The sequence below is a fragment of the Hoplias malabaricus genome, chromosome 12, assembly GCF_029633855.1.
Source record: "Hoplias malabaricus isolate fHopMal1 chromosome 12, fHopMal1.hap1, whole genome shotgun sequence".
NCBI classification, from domain to species: domain Eukaryota; kingdom Metazoa; phylum Chordata; class Actinopteri; order Characiformes; family Erythrinidae; genus Hoplias; species Hoplias malabaricus.
The window spans coordinates 25,157,492-25,177,992 of NC_089811.1; the positions used below are offsets into that span (position 1 = coordinate 25,157,492).

Below are 20,501 nucleotides of genomic sequence, written 5' to 3' on the forward strand. Positions count from 1 at the left end.
AGTTATAATTGCATGCATATAAAACCTATTGTGAAGAAAGCCTTTAACATACACTTGTTTAATTGCCTTAAATTATTATAACCACATATTCAACAATATGTGATTAGTGGGCTCTATGTAGATTTCTGAGTCCCATGCAGACTTGAAAACCTGCTTGTTTATTCATTGTGAGATGTAAACACACAGACAATTTCAGGCACACACACACACACACACACACACACACACACACACACACATATGCACAAACACAGTGGAACAGGTATAAAAATTCACCCTTCTCCACCCAGCAGCCCATGAGCTGCTCATGAGTTGATGAGTTGATCGATAAGATGAGCACCGTGTTAAACTGTTGGGAGCTGACTCCATTTTTTTTTTCCATCACAAGGAATGCTATAACGTGATCTTCTGTCAGAATTATTAGAATTGCAAAATCAATTTTCTGCTCTGCTGGGATGTCCCGTAATCCGCCTGAAACTTTGCTGTTTGATCCAGCTTCCAGTCTTCCATTCCATGTATTATTATTACTCCTTGTCTACCGGGGATGTGTTTAGCATCCTGAGGTGCAGGATAAGTCTGATTTTATTATTAAGCAGAGCAAACACTTGTGGGAGAGCGGGGGGCACCTAAAGAAAACTTTCAAATCTCAGCTCTATGAGAATTGCAAATATCACTTCATTGAATCTTTTGCTTTGTGTTATTATCTGCAGCTAACCACAGCTGCCCCACGGACCAGTTTAAGTGTCTGAATAATCGCTGCATTCCCAAGCGCTGGCTCTGCGATGGAACTAACGACTGTGGAGACAACGAGGACGAGTCCAACAGAACCTGCTCAGGTGGGACACTTCGTTATAGACAGACAGCGTTCCTCTGCAGAGTCTACTTCAAAATATGGGACTTGTTCTTTAACTAGGCTAGTTTAGCAAGGGCAGTGGTACAATAACGGGAAAAGTTGGTCTAAATCTAGGAGAGAATATAGACGATAGGCTGGGGAAAATGACAATGGATGGTATGTGATTGTACAAGGAAAGTAAAAACAATATATGACTTTTAGCTCACGAAAGCATTTGTGGTAGCTAGCTTGATTCTGACTGAGCTATCAGTTGAAGTTCATATCTTAACCCCCTGAAGTCTGAGGCCTTTCAGCCACATCCGAGGTGATCTGACATGCCTTGATATTTGAACAAATTTCACCTACCTAAAAAGGTTTGTTCCCAAACTATGGTCTTCCCACTCATGATATACTGGGCCTCTCGGTGGTGTGGATATGGCTTTAAAATAATGTAGTATAATATGTAGTAATATAATGTAGTCATGCGGCCCCTGCGAGTATGAATATGCGATACCAGTGTGGAATGTTTGGACGTGGCAGCCAATGGGTTTTATGTTATTACACAAATATTGTTCTCAACTGTAAAAACTGTAACGTGCTTGGTCCTGTCCGGTATTCTGGTCTGTTTGGTTCCTTGTTGCTCCCGTTGTCATGTGATCGTTTCCCCTGTCATGTGATTATTCTTCCCTCGTGTTTCCAGTGTCTTGATTAGTTCCCAGGTGTGTCTTGTCTGTGGTGTATTTTTATAACCCGTGTCTGTGTTTCCTGTTTGTGGGTCATTGTCAGTCTTCAGTGGTTTGTTTCATGGTTGAGCTTTGTATTGCTGTCCCCAGGCTTCTCTCTGTTTGCTCTGCATGTCTCAGGTTTTATATTTAGCCTTTACTCTGTGTTTAGTTTCTTGGATCTGTGTTTAGTTACCGGTGTAGTGCTTAACCTCTGCTCTGTGTTTAGGTACTTGGATCTATGTTTTGTCATTGGTTTAATGTTTAGCCCTTGCTCGGTGTTTTCTTTCTTGGATCTGTGTTTAGTCACCGGTTTAGTGCTTAACCTTTGCTCTGTGTTTAGTTTCTTGGATCTGTTTTTAGTCACTGGTTTAGTGTTTAGCAATGTGTTATACTCTGTGTTTAGCTGCTTATGTTAGTGTTTAGCATCCTAGTCCTCTGTGTACCCACCTTGTCTTTTTGTATAGCTATGTTTCGGTTTCCATGTTGCTCTCTGTTCGTCCCCTCATTTCACTTTGTCAATAAATCTCCTGCATTTACCTCCTTCCCTACACCTTGTTACTGGTTCCTTGACTTCCCCAACACAGACTAGCTTAATTTAATTTTAAATTAAGTTTAGCAGAAACAGTACTTGGTTGTGGCAGATTATGCCACAGTCCAGCCCGTTAGCTTATATAATAAGGTTGTACCCAGATGTGAAACCTCATTATAAGAACAGGTCTAGCCCCAGGACATAATGCACTTCTCTTCAACATGCATATACTCTTGAGGGAGGAGCACACAAAACCTGAATGTTTTACACAGAAATGGGTAGAATGATCATGTATGTGGCTGTTTGTTTTAGCTCATTTGTCTGTGCAACTCACAGATTTCAGATAGTTTTGTATATTCCACCTTTTAAAATCAGGTGTAGATTTTAGATTTACATCTAAAAGAGCTGATATGAGGCCTGTTACCAGCAGATAGAGGTTGATTTGAAGCACTGTTCTCCAAGAAAATGTGAAATAGTATTCAGCACTAGACTGTCTAGAATAAGACTAGACAGGATGTACTGGTTGCTGTGATGCAGTCATAATGTTCTCATTCAGTCCCTGTCATTATTTCCAAAACACTAAATTCTGTAGAATTTGAAGTGAGAAAAACATTTATTATATAACACCTCTATCTCTGCTGTGTAAGTTTTGGTTTTGCTTTTGTGACGACTTCTGAGGACTTCAGATGACCTTGGCCTGTATGTATACGCAGCTAGAGGACAGGGCTTTGGAAAGGCCAGTTGCACTAGATGAAATGTTAAATTATAGGACATTCTGGACTTGTCCCACAATTAAATAAAAGCCCAGGTGTGGCCCTGACCTATTGTGTTTTTAATATTTTTGCCCATGAGTGTGTGTCAGAATCGCTTATTTCTGACCTCCTCTTTACATACTGGACTAACACCTGGATAGTTGCCAGTTCTAACACTCTTGAGCGATGTGAGAGCTGTAAGATCAATGGAAGGCTGGGACAGATGTGATAAATGCTCTCTTGTCAACACTCTGACATGCCTCCGATGGAGCTTTGGTTCTTAGTGTCAAAGCAGCAGGCCAGTCCATGGAGGCCCTTCCCATCAACCCATCACTTCACAACAGTGTCTGCTAATTGACTGCTAATGGAAATTTAATCCATTCCCACACTGCCGCTTCTCAGAGCGAGGTGGAAAAATGCTCACTGCTGGTGTAAAGACACATGTGAACTTGCTAGAGTTAACCCTTTAAAGCCTTGAACCTTTGAGCCTGTACTCATATAGCATCTCTGTTGAAATTTGATATTCTTGACGAACGGACCAATAGAAATGCTCCCAATCTATTTCATCAGGACCAAGTGAAATCTCAGAAGGCTTTATGTCCTTCCTCCTGTCAAATGATCTTTTTATTAACATAAGGTTCAGTCTTTTATGTTGCTGAAATGTGAGCTTGTTTAGCGTCCCGGAGTACATTCACTCTCTGGGTTTTTGGACTAGTTCTGTGAAGAAGGTGACAACAGAGCACCTGCTCTTCAGCCAATTTGTTTATTTCAAACCACAAATTGTGTAATTATCTCACACTTGATGTGTGCTTGACTTTTAAATGTTCTCCACACTTATTCTAACAAGTGTCCAGAGGTCTATTGTGGCACGTGTGGAACAATTCAGTAAACTGACCAGCCACCACTTCTTAAAATATATAAAGTTGCATAGATTTACTTCAACCTGCTGGATGAGTGACAGGCACTGAGTGGAATACTCTTCAATTTCCAAACAGCATTAAAAAAATCCATAAAACTATTTATGAGGGGGGTAAATAAATAGTTTCTGCACTGAGAATCTCCTATGAGATATTGTATGGAAAAATATTCTCTAAAGTGCATTATGCTTAAAAAAAAATATCAGTACACACATTTCTGGCAAATATCTACCTGGTACACTACACGGTAAAAAAAAATCACCTGCTTCAAATCAAAAAACGTAATTTGAAAAGCTGTTAAATCCAGTTTGAATGACTATTTATTTCAAGTCCATCCATTATCTGTAGCCGCTTATCCAATTCTAGGGCCTACCTGGAATCATTGGGCGCAAGGCGGGAATACACCCTGGAGGGGACGCCAGTCCTTCACAGGGCAACACAGACACATTCACTCACACCTACGGACACTTTCGAGTCGCCAATCCACCTGCAACGTGTGTTTTTTTTGGACTGTGGGAGGAAACCGGAGCACCCGGAGGAAACCCACGCGGACACGGAGAGAACACACCAACTCCTCACAGACAGTCACCCGGAGCGGGAATCGAACCCACAACCTCCAGGTCCCTGGAGCTGTGTGACTGCGACACTACCTGCTGCACCACCGTGCCGCCCTTATTTCAAGTCATGCCTTTAAATAAAATTTGGCTTTTAATACTTTTCTGCAAGTTGATTTGACTTTGTTTCAATGTAGCTGAAACAAACCTATGTTGAAAGTCATGCAGCTATTCCTTCCAATGTAGGTATTTAATTTATATAATATATATATATATATATATATATATATATATATATATATATATATATATATAGTATATATATATATAACATTTTCTTTTTTTTTTTTTTTTTTTTTTTTGTTTTAATTTAATTATTGTGACAATCTGTGTCAAAAAGATCTATTCAGCTCTGTAGCTGCCTTTTTAATGCTCTGTATTAAAATTCTCTGAAAAGACTATCAGAGAATAAGAAAAAGCAACAGACAGCATTTTAGTGTGTTGTGTAAAGAGACTCAGCCGTCTCTGTGTTTCACCCTAAGGGTGAGGCCTCGGACAAAACACAGTTCTCACTGCAAAGAAAGGCCTAATTGGCCCAAACACCAATAAACGACCTAAAAGCATCATATATATTACTCCCACTCTCACAGCACACAGCAATGAAAATAAATTTCCAGATAAAAACCAAAAAGAATGAACAAGGTGGGCCTGCAGTGCATGCTGGGAGCTCTTCCTAAGCGTACCAAAGCCCAATGTTTATTTTACTCCTTCAAATGATAATTTCCAGTTGAAATCACAAAACGTATTTTGATTGAGGTAAATGACAAAGATGTTGTCATGACTTATTGCTTAACCAATTGTTTAAAGTTTAACATTACCTCAATCAACCACCACACACCCCACCCCATAGTCCTTTGACTGTCCCCAAGACATGTTTTAATCGCTCTTTATTTGCTTGTTGGTGGCCTTTTTATACAACATTGAAACTGAGAAGGTTCTTAGTCTTGCTTGAGAAATAGTTGAATCGCTGTGTTTAGATTCAGATAAATGTGGGCCCATCTGAGCACAGTGTGACCTGGGCACTTTTTCTCATGAGCTGGGAATTGTAGCTAAAGTATTCCATCTTATGTAGTTGATTGATATAGCAAAAGTTCATAATTGATGCAGTTTAATGCAGAATGTGTCCTAAGAGTTAACATAATCAATAAGAACTGTCAATTCCTTGCTACATGACAAAACTCCTTTATTAAGTTCATTTCTTGTATTTGTTCCTTAGCCCAACAGTGCCAGTCTGGTCAGTTCTCTTGCGGGAATGGCCGGTGTATCCCTGTGGTCTGGCGCTGTGACCGTGATGATGACTGCGGTGACATGTCGGATGAGTCCACTTCCTGTGGTGAGTTTCTGTTCTTGTCTGCTGAGAAGGTGACTGTTGCTAGAGTTTGGCTCATGGCTATTTTATCAGACCGGGCTGATATAGCCTCAAACTCCATAGCTGCAGCCATCTCCTGGATTATCCTGCCGGCATAGAGCCACGTATCAGTATTCAGAACATGCTAAGCAAGCACATTCCCCCAGCCCCCCGGGCCTGTGCTTAAGGAAGCAGAAAGGAAATGGGGGAGCAGGGGGGGGGGTAAAAAAATATAAAAAATCTCACATACAGGGACTTTTAAGAGTGCGGTGGTAATACAAATCCATCACTGATTCTCAGATCTGAAGCTACCTCCACTACCTCCGCCGCAGCCCTGACCCTGAGACCCGGCCAGAGGAAATGACAAGGCACATTGGGTCTAAAGGAATACCACACAGAAAGGCTCTCTCTATGCACCCTCCAAAGGAGGTGACTCTTGAAAGCAGACATTATGAGCTGCAATGTAAATGAATTCTAAAAAGGCCTTCCCTCTGTTGTGGCCTGTCTTCAAAGCTGTTTCAAAAGCTCCAAACCGAAATATGAAAAATGGATTGTTCTATCTATTTTCAAGCGTCCACATCCTTGCTCTGCTTTTATCTCAGAACAAAATGGCACAGGAAAAAGCATGCGAGGCTACATTATTGCTGTGCAGTACTTGAGTTATTTATTTATATTGGTTATTGGAATTCCGAGCCTATGCCTCTTCGTAACCATACAGTAGAATGACAAATTGGGCCTCGTCTTTCCTGGTTCTCATGCACAAAGTGAGCACTGTTACCTTGGGAGCATAGAGAAATGGGGAGGGAGGAATTGGGAAGTGCGGAGTTATTAGGATCAGGACACACTTCATGACTCTCTTTGGTCCCGCTGGTATTACGGGTGTTTTTCTCAATCAGCTTCTTAGGAGTGGCTTCGCCACAATGCCTCAATGTCAGACTTTCTACACAGAGACCTTGAATTCATTTTCTCTCTCTGTGAATAATTTGCCTGCTCAGAGTGGGGAAGGAGCATATTTATTGACCGGGGGTTGTTCCTGCGGTGGCTCCGTCTGTGAAATGACTCACGGGGTAGTCACACGCGGGCTTATGAAACATCATCAAAAAGAGCCAGACACCTATCTCCTTTCCTCTCTCAGTGAGCGCTAATGTTTGAAGAACACACACGTCTTGGCACAACGTGTCGCTAGCCATGGAAACAGGATTATATGGTTATGCTTCCAAGGTATTTTAGCATCAGACGTGCCTCAGTGTTTCACGTCTGATTCTCAGCATAGCAGGGTAACCCCCACCAACACCAGCGTAGGGCTGACAGTAGATTCAGAGCATGCATTGGGGTGACATGCAAAATATCAAACAGAACATAATTCCGATCAGTGAGTTAATGATTGTTTATTATGATGTTTTAGCATCAGCATAATAATAAGAAGGCTAATAACATGTTTAGGTTTTTTTATTAGTATTTTTTTGTGTGTTTGTGATGTAGGCAATAATAACCATTGTTTCCTGACAATAATACTTGCTAAAATAGTAGTTAAACTGCAGAAATAGATACTTTTCGGCATAGACATTAAAGGCTGATGGAGTCATTTAATATTAAAGGACTAAATTTTATTCAATGTCTCTAATAACCATGTAATTACACATGAACAATTGGTAGTCACTGTTACAAGTGAAATACAGTGATACAGCTTGTATAATAACTATTGTAATTATGCAAGCATATACTGGTGCACTTTTCCACCTGTAACAGTGACTAGATCATCAGTAGTTACACTTTTGTTACATAGGTTGTTCGTGTGTAATTACATAGTCATTAGAGGCACAGTGTAAAGTGCAATCCATGCATCTTTATCTAATAACTGTCTAATGAATATGAACAGCCTATGTAACGAATATGTAACTACTGGAGACCGAGTCACTGTTAAAGATGCAGCACTGTATGTATTTGCATAATTATGAGTTCTTGCATTTTTCTTGTTTTTAGGTGTAGATGGTTTTTTTTTATCAAAACGCCAGCTTGCTGGATTGTGTATTCTACTTCAGGCTCGGTCCTGGATTTGCGTTTGATTGGTCGTCTCAGTGGTCAGAGATTAAATCCAGAATTGACTCTGGTGTGTTTTGAGACTCTTATTTTCATCTGTTCCGTTGCACCCTGTGAGGTAAACGTGCTTCCTTCTAAACCCCCTTACCAAATGTTACAAACTGCTCGGAGTGCAGTTGTCTCTGTTACCTCTGCTGTGTCTTAAGCTGCCTCAGTACACTCCCACGCAAACAGACCCTGTGTAAGCAGTAATTAGAGAGCACGCTTGGCTTCACTTAATCATAATCAAGCTGGGCTGAAAGGAGCATATTCCAGGGCATATTGCAGGCAGAGTGTTGTAGTGCTCGGCTGAAGCTCAGTTAGAGCCACTGCGGCACTGCAGCTCCAGCACCTGAAGCATTGTGGGGATTTGAGTTTGATGTTAATTCGTATGCTGTCAGAATTCTCCCGGCATTTTCTCTTATGCCATTCTTCTGGGATTCGACTTTTCTGATCCTTTCATTGCGCTGTTTTGAGACCAGCAAGATGTTGTGCAGAGACTCAGACACCCTGTTCCCTTTTGTTTTCCGTGATTTGTGGAACGTAGACAAAGTGCCACAAACAAATAGGAGCTCGGTCCCTCACACAGAGAGAAAACCCATCGGTTGAATATTCTGTTTGGAAATGTTTTCAGTTTTTTCTGTTGCCCGCAACGATGCTAAACACCATGCTTCAGCAGGAGGATAAAAACAGACAATTTTTCCCCCTTTCTTTACTTTCTATCCCCTCCTTTCTTAGGCTTGGGCTTCTAAAATAACATTATTTGCCAACACCAGGCCTATTATATTTTGCATATGAACTTATTTACTCTATATCTGCACAATGATCAATGGTTAGTTCTAAAATGTCTGTAATTACAGGTGTCGATTTCAATATTTATGCATCTCTTTACACATGAAAAGAGGTAATTACATAAGGAAAACAATGTCTCAAGACAAATTAAATCAATTAAAACTCGATATACCACCTTCTTGCCTGTTTTATTGTGTAACTACTAAGTTATTACAGACACCTCTCTAAAGGAGGACTGTTTATTGTTTATTCACTGGCAATGTTTGCTGTAGACACTCGCTAGTGATTGGATTCCTCTGTAAACGGCCTGCACCAGCTAGAATTATTACTCTTACAATCCCTGGTTGCTTTGTGATATTCTTTTTAGTTCAGACCTGTCATGAGAAGTGCAACTCTAAAAATGAAGCAATCACCAAAATCAAGGGACTGTAAAAAAATCAGTTTGAGAGCTACTATTAGCTGCTGTCTTCAGTCCTATCTTCCATTCTGACATGTGTTTGCAGCAGCATTTTTTTCATTTTCAATGTGTTGTCTAAACTGCAATCTAGCTGCCTATAGAAAATAACCTTTCTCTTATTCTCTCGAATTATTGACACCTCAAATGCAGCTCTTCACACTCACCTTGGCTCTTTATGATACTCTTCTTGCTTGATTGTCTTGTTATTCAGCCAGACCATAACAATGTGAGGCATAACAAGGTGGCATGCGTAATCTCCCCTCAGACAAGATAAACCTTGGGGGTCTGTGTCTAGTCAGTGGTTTCTCATTTCCTCGCTTTGTATATGTGCATGTGTTAACCCCAGCAGCTTCAGGTTTCATTCTCCATTGTGAGGCAGGCGTCAAACCCAGACATTTGCATAGTTGTCACACATAGCCTGAATGTGTGCACAAACATAGCCTGAATGTGTGCACAAACATAGCCTGAATGTGTGCACTAGAGGCAGCATCCAAACCAGAATGTATATAACTGAGCAGTGAATAAGGGGAACATGTACCGAATGAATGGAAGCAGGAGAACACTGGAAAAAAATAAAGAAAGGCAGTTATTTTCACTTTAACAGAGGCTCACCTGCAGCAGTATTACACTGTACCTTTTTGGACCACTGATCCTCAAACTGCTCTACTTTTTCACGCTTGTCTGGGTTGTTGAGGTTAAGTGTTGTCTGGGCCTGTGACAATGTTACCAGATATACATCTATCAGTGTTTACTTACAGCACATCTCCCAGTCCCACAAGGTGTTATTGTCAATGGTTATTTGTGAGGTGTTTTTAAGCAGCATTAGCATCGTAAAAAGGGAAAGAAACTGTGATTTGACTCAAAATACCTGAGGTTTTTTCTCTGTATGTCGCTGGCTGAGCCATGACTGAGAAATAACATTGAAAAGCATGAAAAGTTTTGAGGATGTTGCTCTATTCCTGCTCCGTAGGCATGCATATTGACTTAGTTTTGCTGTTTCAGATGTATTACTTTATTTAAGGTGGAAATGAGTCCGAAAGCTAACTTTCCATGAAAGTAAACAGACTGAAAATACTACAAACTAAAGCTCTAGTTACAAATGAGATTTTGTCATAATTGAAACATTGAATTTACAAAAAGTTACAAAACTTCAACCAGGAACAAGATACACTCGCCTTCTTACTCAAATATACCATTCCACCTTAAAAGAAACAGTGCCCTTGGTTTTCTGTGAGAACATAATGAATTCAAATTAAAAAAAACATAATAATTCAATTGGTTTCTCTTTAGTTTCTGTTCTTCTTGTGTCTGCATGGGGTTCCTCCGGGTGCTCCAGCTTCATCCCACAGTCCAAAAACTGGTTGTGTGGAATTTTCCACAGGTGTGTGTGTGTGTGTGTGTGTGTGTGTGTGTGTGTGTGTGATAATCCCTGTGATATACTGTCTCCCTGTCTAGTGTATGTTCCTGCCTTGCATCCTGATATTACAAGTAGGCTTCAGAACAACAACGCCCTTGATCAAGATGAAGCTGTCACAGAAGATAAATGAATGAATGAGTGATGTTTCCTCTTGTTTCTCAGTGCTGAAGTAATTAATCACGTGTCATTAATGACCATTCCGAATGGAATGGAAGGGTGGTCTCAGAGTTTTGCACAGAACTGAGCTATAATGAACAATAACTTAGGAAGTAATAAACATGGAAATTATATGTGATTAACGATGGACCATGTGGAATGAGCTGCCTCAGACAGCAGCAGGGATGACGGCCTCTCTGGAAATTCAGGCTGTTGTTTGATGAATTGGTGCTGTCACTTAAGCCTGATTATAGATTTCACATGTCAGCTTTTTTATTGAAAAATTCCGTTATTATGCAGAGGTACACATAACAGTGTAATTAGCACTGAGGAAATTGTCAGCAACAAACATTAGTCATAGTCCGGCACAAGTGCTAGATAATTATACAGTGTTAGCTAAGGCCGCTATCCTCTTGCTGTTTAGGTGAATCAAAACAAGGCCAAACAAATAGTGTCCCACTAAACCATATTCCTATTAAGTGATACAGGTATTAATGGAATAATAGCAGTAGATAAACAAGGTGTAAAACCAATTAGATCAGATTAGCGAAGTTGATTTCTGAACTTTTCCATGGTTTTTGGAAGACTGTAGAGACACCCAATGGGGAATAATGTCATGTTGACAGACAGAGCATTAAATGAGTGATTGGTTTAGAGTGTAGTCCTCTTTGGAAGCGACAGATACGCTCCGTGGTCATATTACAGAGATAAGGACGTGGATGTTGACTAATTACAGAAATGTTCATTATTGAAAGTGTCAGAACGCTGATATGTTTGGTTAAACGGCTCGCCGCAGAGTCCGAGGCACCCAGCAGAGAAGCATGTTTTGTTTGTGCTTCAGCTTGTGCACTCACATTAACAGCTTGTAGTTATGACAGCTTATTTGGGATTTGTTATCTTCATTATGAAATTTACGTCCATCTCTGATGTCCTCAATGCACTTGCCACCGCCTGGATTTCACATTAAACGCTGAATTGTTCCCTGTTTTCCAAGCAGATCTCTTTTTCCGTCTTTAATCTGTTACGTTCTCAACATGCAGTGCTGGGCAAAGGTCAGACAGTGTTTACTGGGTGGTCAGAATGGCCGATATTTGTTTCTCAGGAGATGTTTCTGAGGATATTAAATATCTGAACTGTTTCACAACCCCTGCTACACCATCACAACTGTAAACATTAGATAAATAATACTTTCTGACAGTATCAAGCTTCACTCCTGATTCAGTTGTCACAAAAATGTTCATTCTTCCACAGTGAGAAGACACCAGGCAATGCTATGGGGCTGAAAGGGTGTGGAGCTGTCGAGATGCTATTACTAAGACCAAGAAGGTTATACATAAATTAATAGTTACAGAGGATGGATATAAATGTTAATGATTAAAAAAATACAATTGTTATAACTGCAAATGAAATAAACAAATGCTGGACTATGACACTAGCTTCTTTATGTAAACCTACTACAATAACACGTACACCCAGTGGAGCTAAGAAAGAGAAGCAGGATCTTTATTTGTAGCTAAGGGCATCTGATTCTGACCACTCTGGAGCAGATTCTCAGTGATATCCCACACATGCTCCAATATTGCCTTCCAGCACCTTCTTATTGCCTGGGTCTCTTTTCCTGGGCTGCACTGAGCTCTGTTTTCCCAGTTGTTTGCAACTTATTTTTCATTAACCTCAGAGAGAAAATACCAATAATTCACTTTGACATTTTGCATGACCTTCAGGGTAGTGTGGCCTCCGCAATGCACAGAGCTTACTGTAAATCCCCCCCACCCCTCGGCAGGACTCGGCAGGTTGGTTTATTATTTGCTATGGAGTGGGCGAACGCCGAGGCAGAAGTCCACCACAGGAACCTCCATATTTGCAAAGACTGCTAGATCTACTGAGGACAAAGCAACCTCCGAATTGAATCTATTAGTGTGACACAACAATCTATGCCACAATGAACTGCTTTTGTAATATTTCAGAGGTAAATGCGAAATGAAAAATGGGCCTTCTGCTCAGGTGGATCAAAGAGACAGTGATATATTGGGTGGTGTCTTTGGAGTGCACAGTCCCCATGTGCACTCCCTCTCTGTGTTTCTGTATGTGTGTGTGTGTCTCACCGTGATTCTCTCTCTCTCTCTCTCTCTCTCTCTCTCTCTCTCTCTCTCTCTCTCTCCAGTCTTCCCCACCTGTGAGCCTCTCACTCAGTTCAGCTGTGCCAACGGACGCTGCATCAACATGAGGTGGCACTGTGATTCGGGTGAGTTTAAAAGCAGTGTGAACAATAGGGACTTACACAGTAACTGTGCAGGAGCCAAACATTCATGGTTGGAACAAAAGCTTGGTTTACAGATGATCGAATGTGAAAACACTTATTAGTTCCCCTCTGTGGTAATCATCAGATATCATAAATATTATCCCTATAATATCACCAGTGATGACTGGAGCTAAAGAAATGCTCTAGAATGATATTAACATGATATTTTTCATTTCTGCATGCTTTGTAACACCCTTTCTGACTGTTGTACCATGCTCAGGATGCAGACGAGACTCAAAAAAGCAGGTATGATTTGGGTGGTGGGTTGATCTCAGTCCTCTAGTGACAGTGATTAATGTGTGTTGTGCTTGTATGAGTGGATCAGACACAGCAGTGTTGCTGGAGTTTATAAACTATGTATCCATTCACTGTGCACTCTGTTAGAAACACCACATTGATCCAACTTGTAGATGTGAAGTCAGAGACATTAACTCATCTATTGCTGCACAGGTTGTGTTGGTCGTCCTCTAGTCCTTCATCAGTGGACACAGGATGATGCCCACAGGACGCTGTTGGCTGGATATTTTCGGTTGCTGTGACTCTGAGGGCTTTAAAAATTCCAGCACCTCTGCTGTGTCTGATCCACACATACCACCACACACATGAACACCACCACCGCCACCACGTCAGGGCCACTGCTCTGTGGTGGCCCTGTTGGGCTCCAGACCACTGAAGAAAAAGTAGGAAGGCTGCTAACAAAGTATGTATAACAACAGATGGACTGTGTTTCACATTGGGCATGGTGACCTTTGTTATGTGCAGTTGCTTCAAAGCACTTCACTGGATTTAAAGCTGTCTGTGCAGAGCTGGAATTCCACCAGTACGTCCACCTTAAAGTAGCTGACTTTACTGAATTGAAACCTATGTCTGTGATATATCTGCAAACTAATATTGTGCTTGTGCGATGATAATGAAGAATCAGTAATCAGTAGGACATAGATTATGACCTTTATCGTAAGTTTGTTGCTGCATGTTGGTGCATATTAGTCTACTCATGTAAGATTAGAGTGACCTTTCCTCACTGTTACTGTATTAGTCCATCTACCAATTGTGTTGTTAAGTATGTTGTACAGTCACTACACAACAAAGTTCAAATTTAATGTTAATCAATGAAACAGAATTTTTGTTCTTTGATATCCCCATCTACTATTTGCTGCCATATTAGTTGACTACATAACATCTTAGGCTTGTGCCTAGATTCTTATATTACATGCACAACCATGCAATGACCTGAGGTATACAATTTGGAACCTGACCATATTATTTAATTTATAATTTTTTTTTTGTTCCAATATGGAACAAATAATTCATAATAATTTATGAAATTACATAGTGATGAAGCATGATACACCAATCACCAATCCATCTGTAACATTTAGCAAACTTGCCAGATGCTCTCAAATCTAACAGGTAGTATACACACACACAAACAGGTGAAAACAGGTGGAAAATCAGATCTCCTGTGATGATGAATGGGAAGGTGGTTGGAGTGGGATATGATTATGACATCATGGAGACGTGTATTATGGGAAATGGAGTTCTGAGTATCTGAGAGATTCTGACAAAAACAAGCACCAAGCACCAATCAAGGTGAACATATTTTACTAAAACGAGCATACCCAGGGCTCATAAATGGCAAATGAATTGTGCCTTAATATCTGGCGACCCAATGTGAAAGCCAGGCTTAAAACTTAATTTCCCTAAACTTAACCTTACACTAAATGCAAGCAACAACCTAAATGTAAAGTCTGAAAGGTTAGGAAAATAGTGTTCTGTGCTTGTAACCTAAAAATGTCCTGCTTTTCTTCAGGTACATAACAAAGATTTTGACTACATTTAGTGAAATGGCGCCACTGATGGATGTGAGCTCACTTGGTGAACGTGCAGTAGCTGTGAATTATGATGAAGCAGAGTCAACTTAACATACAAATGACAACATTTTAGTACATAGGACTTTTAGTGAAATCTTTACACATGTTGCTATGTTGCCAAATTGTGTTGGTTATATTGTTTTGGTCTGAGCACTTTCGAAACAGCATGGGCGCCTAAGATTCATTGATGTGCTTGAGGAGTGAAGCCTGGCCTATCTGAGCCAATCCCCCAGAAGATTTACTGTAGCACAGATTGCTGAACACTTTCAGAACACTTATCTTTGTAGGAAACTTCAACCTACTTGGTGTTTGAAACACCCCCAAGGACCTATCGATCTAGAGATTTTGGGCATAAATATATTGACCATCACAGTTTGACCTCTTGTCCATTTCACCTGCTTCCAACATATCAACTTTAAGAACTGTCTGTTCATTTACTGTCTAATAGATCCCACTTCTTGGCCCATGCCAATGTAGAGAAATAATCACTGTTATTCATTTCAGCTTCCTGTGGCTTTAATCTTGTGGTTGATTTGTGCATATTTCCTTGTTGTTCCCTTATTAATCAGCTGCACTCTGAAGTGTTTAGAAGCACTTTAATGATAATTGCTATTCTTTGCAGCTCTTACTGCAAATAGGTTCAAGAGCTGAACAGCTCTTCAGTGTTTCCATCCATTACAAACTGTTGATGTTTATGTTTTTTCTTCCATAGCACTTTATCCATCAAACGATCATGTTTTAGAGGTTTGTGTGGATTGTCGTATATCCTGCGTTGACATTTTGGCTGTGTTTTAAATTTCTAGTTTACAGCCTGGTTCCCTGCTCATACATAAGCAGCTGCCTTGGTAGAGAGCATTTTAAGCAAAGTGAAATCTTATAAAAGAGTTTATTGAGTCACTCTAGATAGTGATTAAATCAGCCACTAGTCCCACCTCCTGCCAATACTGGTCAAGTAATGTTCAACAAGGGGATTGTTACAGCTAAGTGCAGGCTGACATTTTCACTAGATAGTTTGCTGAAAGATTAGCCTGAGCGCTTTGAGCTAGCTACCATGCAAATCTACAAATACCCTTCAAATACTGAGGCTGACAAAATGGCTGAGGCCAACATACATAAGCATAATTCAGATCCTGTGATGTTGCCAAATGGTGCCTCTAGGCAACACAACACACTCTTAACACGATGGTTCTTATCAGTCTGAAGAAGCATTTCACCATGCAGATGATTAAATACAGAACTCGAGGTTCTAAAGAAAATCATTGTCTTTGACCGAGAACACTTGAAGAGACATCTTTTTTTGAAGAGGGTATTGAGACCGTTATTGCTCAACACCCTGCTTTTGTTGAGCCCACACTGACAAACTTCAACCTATGTTGGCACGGCAACAAAAATTAGGTATAGAAAGTACTGTAATCCATTATCTATTTCACTCTCTTCCATAGTATCATATCATGTTTCAGCGTTTTGTTCATAGCTTTAAAAAGTACAGCAGGAAAAACATCGAGTGCTGAGTATTAGACCTTAAGGGCAACAACGTGTTTTCCTAGTTTGATGCAGCCTGCTACACTGTCTCAACACAAACAACTGGTCTCGTTTATGACCCCACACCCACTCTTGAGCGGAAGCTAGTACAAGGTCAGGGCGCAATAGAAGGCAATATCTCTCTGATGAGGGAGAGGCCCTCCAACACACAGCCCAGTGTTTTTTAATCCACCCTCTTTCCGCACGACCCTTGTGTGTGCAGATGATGACTGTGGGGATGGCAGCGACGAGGCTGGATGTGTCCATGCCTGCTCCAGTGGTCAGTTCCAGTGTTCCACGGGCCGGTGTATCCCTTATCATTGGGCTTGTGATGGGGACAACGACTGTGGAGACTTCAGTGATGAGAATGTGACATGCGCAGGTGCAGCTGCTGGTAAGCGACAGTTGCTGTGGCAACCTACAGCATGTGACTTAACTGTTGGTCATGTGGAAAAGAACAACAACAAAGTACTAAAAGAATTGTAACATCATAAAAATGTAATAGGGACAGACTTGAAATAGAAATGTAATATATTAGTAACAAATGTTATTACTCATTAAGAAATAATTTGTCTAATATTTAAAGAATGTAAATGTAACTGGCTTTTTACATCACTGAATAAAGTGAGATGGTGGTAGAATTGTGATTGAATGGTAAATTTTGGTGGACAAAGCACCTCTGATCTGAAGAATATGAATATGAAGTTGTACATCTACATCATTAGAGACTAGAATTAGAACCAAGCATGATGAGACCATATTTAGCTTTTATGCTGCCTAAAGCTGTGACCAGCTGCTAGAAGAAGACCTCTATGTTCTAAATTTGGTCATTAATAACTCTAAAGGCATTTGTCCTCAAATCCTGTGACAGTTAACCACTACAAGTGTAGAGGTTTTCATCTTGATTTTAATATTCATAATAAGAACAATTAAGATATAAATCTACGATGACTGAATTCTTAATGAGTGAAAACAATGCAGTGCTACATAGTATCTGGTCTATGGAACATTTCACTTCTGATTAATGTGCCTGATTAGCAACATAAAGAGTGGGAAGATAACGATAAGTCATCTCATAATTTGTTTGATGCAACAAGATGGCAACGAGGTTGTTAATGGCTATAGAGGAATGTTGCTACTTTCCTATTCAGTCAGTAGCTTGAAGCGAAACATACATCTGATCTCCTTGAAAAAGTTTAAACCTAGCAGGGCGTTTACATCACTGTGGACTGGTCAGCAAGGGTTGTCTAGAATTAGAACCCAGCATGCTGAGGCAGCATTTAACTTTCATGTTGCCCAAAGCCGGAACCTGCTGCCAGAAGATCTCCAGTGTCTCCTCAGTATTTAAGTCCAGACTAAAGCCTCATGTACTCCAAATAATATACTTTTTCCCCCTCTCTCTCTTTGCTTAAGGGAAATTATACAATTTTAATATATTGGACGCTTCACACCAAATCTAATACATGTTTCGGTTCTTTAACTCCCTGGTACCTCAAGAAAAAGATGAAAACCGAATGAAAAATGGATTCATCTATTAGAAACCATGATTAATGAATCATTTTCTTTTTAATTACAGCAAATAACAGGCACATGCACTGGATACAAAATTAGACAAAAACCCAGATATATTAAAAATATGTTAACCCTAAAACACCATATGTATCACATATTAAACACAGGTCCTGCCTGTTTCTATAAGAAGCCAAGAAACCTTCTGCGTATTTTCAAACCAGTATTTGGTTCTCCCTGCTAGACTATTATGGAAGACAAGCATTTCCATGCTTTTACCACTTTGTTACAAATTGGTTGCCAGGAACATGATGAGAAAAAAATAGATGTGGTTATAATAATTCATAATTTATTAGAATTTTTTAATAATTGATTTTTTTAAGAACCATAACATTTTAAGCAATTAAACAAATGACTGCATGATATGACTGTATTTAGTCTCTAAACACATATACCTATTGTATTAAATGTGATACACTCAGGAAGTAAATGATCCAACAATAAGAATTTAATGAAAGCATTTCCAGTAATGCATACTATTTTATTGTCATTAATTCATGTGCAAGGCTTTAAAGGGTCATTAAATGTTCAAGCTTTAAAAGCAGTTGCTGTAAACTAATGAATTTGCCACCATGATCCTCCATGTCATTCTCCTACCTGTGGAGCCTTGAGAGGAATGAGCTGGTCTGCAGTCTTGTGTTTGAACTGCCACCTTTACAATGGAGTTCTGATTGCTCTGCCTGATTGAGTCCAATGAAAATTGAGCAACAGAGCTCTAGAATTCTAGAAGAGAATATTAAGAGATGTTGACTTAGGGCCAAAATGGATCTCTGATCTTCAGAATCATGAATTAGAACCCTCCATGCTGGTGGAGTATTTAGTTCTTATGCTGCCCAAAGATGTGACAATAGGTTTGAATTCCAAGTTTAATGAATTTCCAACTTTGGGCATAAGGTGAAAGATGGCATTAATGTGCACATTTTTCAAGACATTTCTTCTTTCCCACGCATTCCGTGACACTCAAGCCCTTCCTCTCATGATTGTAGCATCCTTAATGAGAACAATTAGAACATGAAAGCATGGAAGCTGCTTTTTAAATGATTTATAGCAGAGCAGGGCTACGTAACAGAGGCTTAACTGGCCTATGGAACACTAACACTGCTGATTAGCAAATCAACATGGAGCGGGAAGATAACCATCAAGTCAGTTGCTCGTAATTGGCTCGGTGCAATGTCCCTAATTTGCTGAACATAAGTTTGAAAGTTTCTCGCCCTCTCCCTGGGCTCGACGGATCTGATTTTATCTGTGCACGCTGGAGAACGACCCAGCAGATTTGAATCTTTTAATCTGTTGTAATTACCTTTGAAAGCTGAGACGGGGCCCTGCAATGCTTTCAGCTCAGTAGCTTGTCACAGAAATAAGGAAGCCATTCATCAAAGCAACTCCTGGTGGAGAACTTCAGCCCCTGTGCTTGTCTCTGAGGGTCCGGCCAGGCTTAACGCCTCCCCTGTCAAGGCTGGGATTGGCTTGTAACCCTTGTTCTTCTCGTGTGAAGAGCAACAGACGATGCTGTAGAACCAGATCAAGCCTTAAGCAAATCCTTCCCTGACTATGTAGCTCTCTGTTTAACTTCTGTACCGGCTACGTATACCGAGACAGTCAACAATCCACCGTGTGCAAACTACCGTTTAGTAATGGGCCGGTTCAATGTGTAAATACGGCATGGGAAGATTTATTCAGCACCTGTGGATCACTCGTGTGGAATGTAAATTATTAATGGACAACGCACTGCATAAATCAGTTATCCTCAAATGACTCTGTAAGAAAAGTTGTTCTGCCCAAGCACTGTCCCTGTCCTTGGTGCTGAATTTTCTCTGCTCTGTTGCAGAGTGTCAACCCAAACAAGAGAGCCTGTGATAATAAGCTCACAAGGATTTATAAAAACAGCTTCCAATTAGCTGTTCTTGGAAAACCTTGGAGGTCATACAATGAATAACTAACAGAGACAAAATGAATCTGACAGGCACAATCAGTTATCAGTTGTTTATAAAACTCTCCATTGCTTAGAAACAAGATACACAACTTAAAAATATGTTAACACATCACCAAGAGATCACAGGTTGAAATGTAGGTAATGCTTCAGTCCTGAGACTGGAAATTTTAGAAATCGCAATTGGCCTCTGTTTCTGGGAGGGTAGAGTAAACCCCCCTCCCCCCATTGTTCTGTCTGCTGATATGGCAGATCTGGACAGTTTACAGTCTCATCCAGTGTGGTAAACTGATCAGAAGCATTGCATCAGCAGCAGTTAAAAGTAAAATAATAAATACAAAAATAAAAAATAGTGGGCTGGCTTCGTGTGTCTCAGAGGAAGCATGTGTTCACCTCCTGAGGCAGGTGGCACTGTGTGTGACTAATAGATGGAATCAGAGACAGCTAATAATTGGCATGAAAACATGCCCAAAAATGTGTTTTAACACATGAAAAAATGTGTTGACATTTACTCATTTTTCAGAAATTTTTGTTATGAGTCTTAGATCACAAAACCAATCCTTATCCCAAAGATAAAAACTCTCTAACTGACACTTGGCATTGAGCATGGTTACATTAAAATCATCAGCAGCTGCTCCAGATTATACAATCTCTTGCAATCACTTGCTTTTCTATGGAGATTTTACAAGC

At 40.2% G+C, this 20,501-nt stretch overlaps 1 protein-coding gene across 1 annotated transcript in view; it reads left to right on the plus strand.

Moving 5' to 3' along the window:
* The window catches only part of lrp1bb (low density lipoprotein receptor-related protein 1Bb), a 471,212-nt gene that overhangs the window by 256,436 nt on the left and 194,275 nt on the right, over positions 1 to 20,501 (plus strand). The window contains exons 18-21 of the mRNA XM_066685917.1: positions 711 to 836; positions 5,586 to 5,702; positions 12,783 to 12,863; positions 16,536 to 16,706. Coding sequence (XP_066542014.1) covers positions 711 to 836; positions 5,586 to 5,702; positions 12,783 to 12,863; positions 16,536 to 16,706 — 495 coding nt within the window. The remainder of the gene's footprint in view (positions 1 to 710; positions 837 to 5,585; positions 5,703 to 12,782; positions 12,864 to 16,535; positions 16,707 to 20,501) is intronic.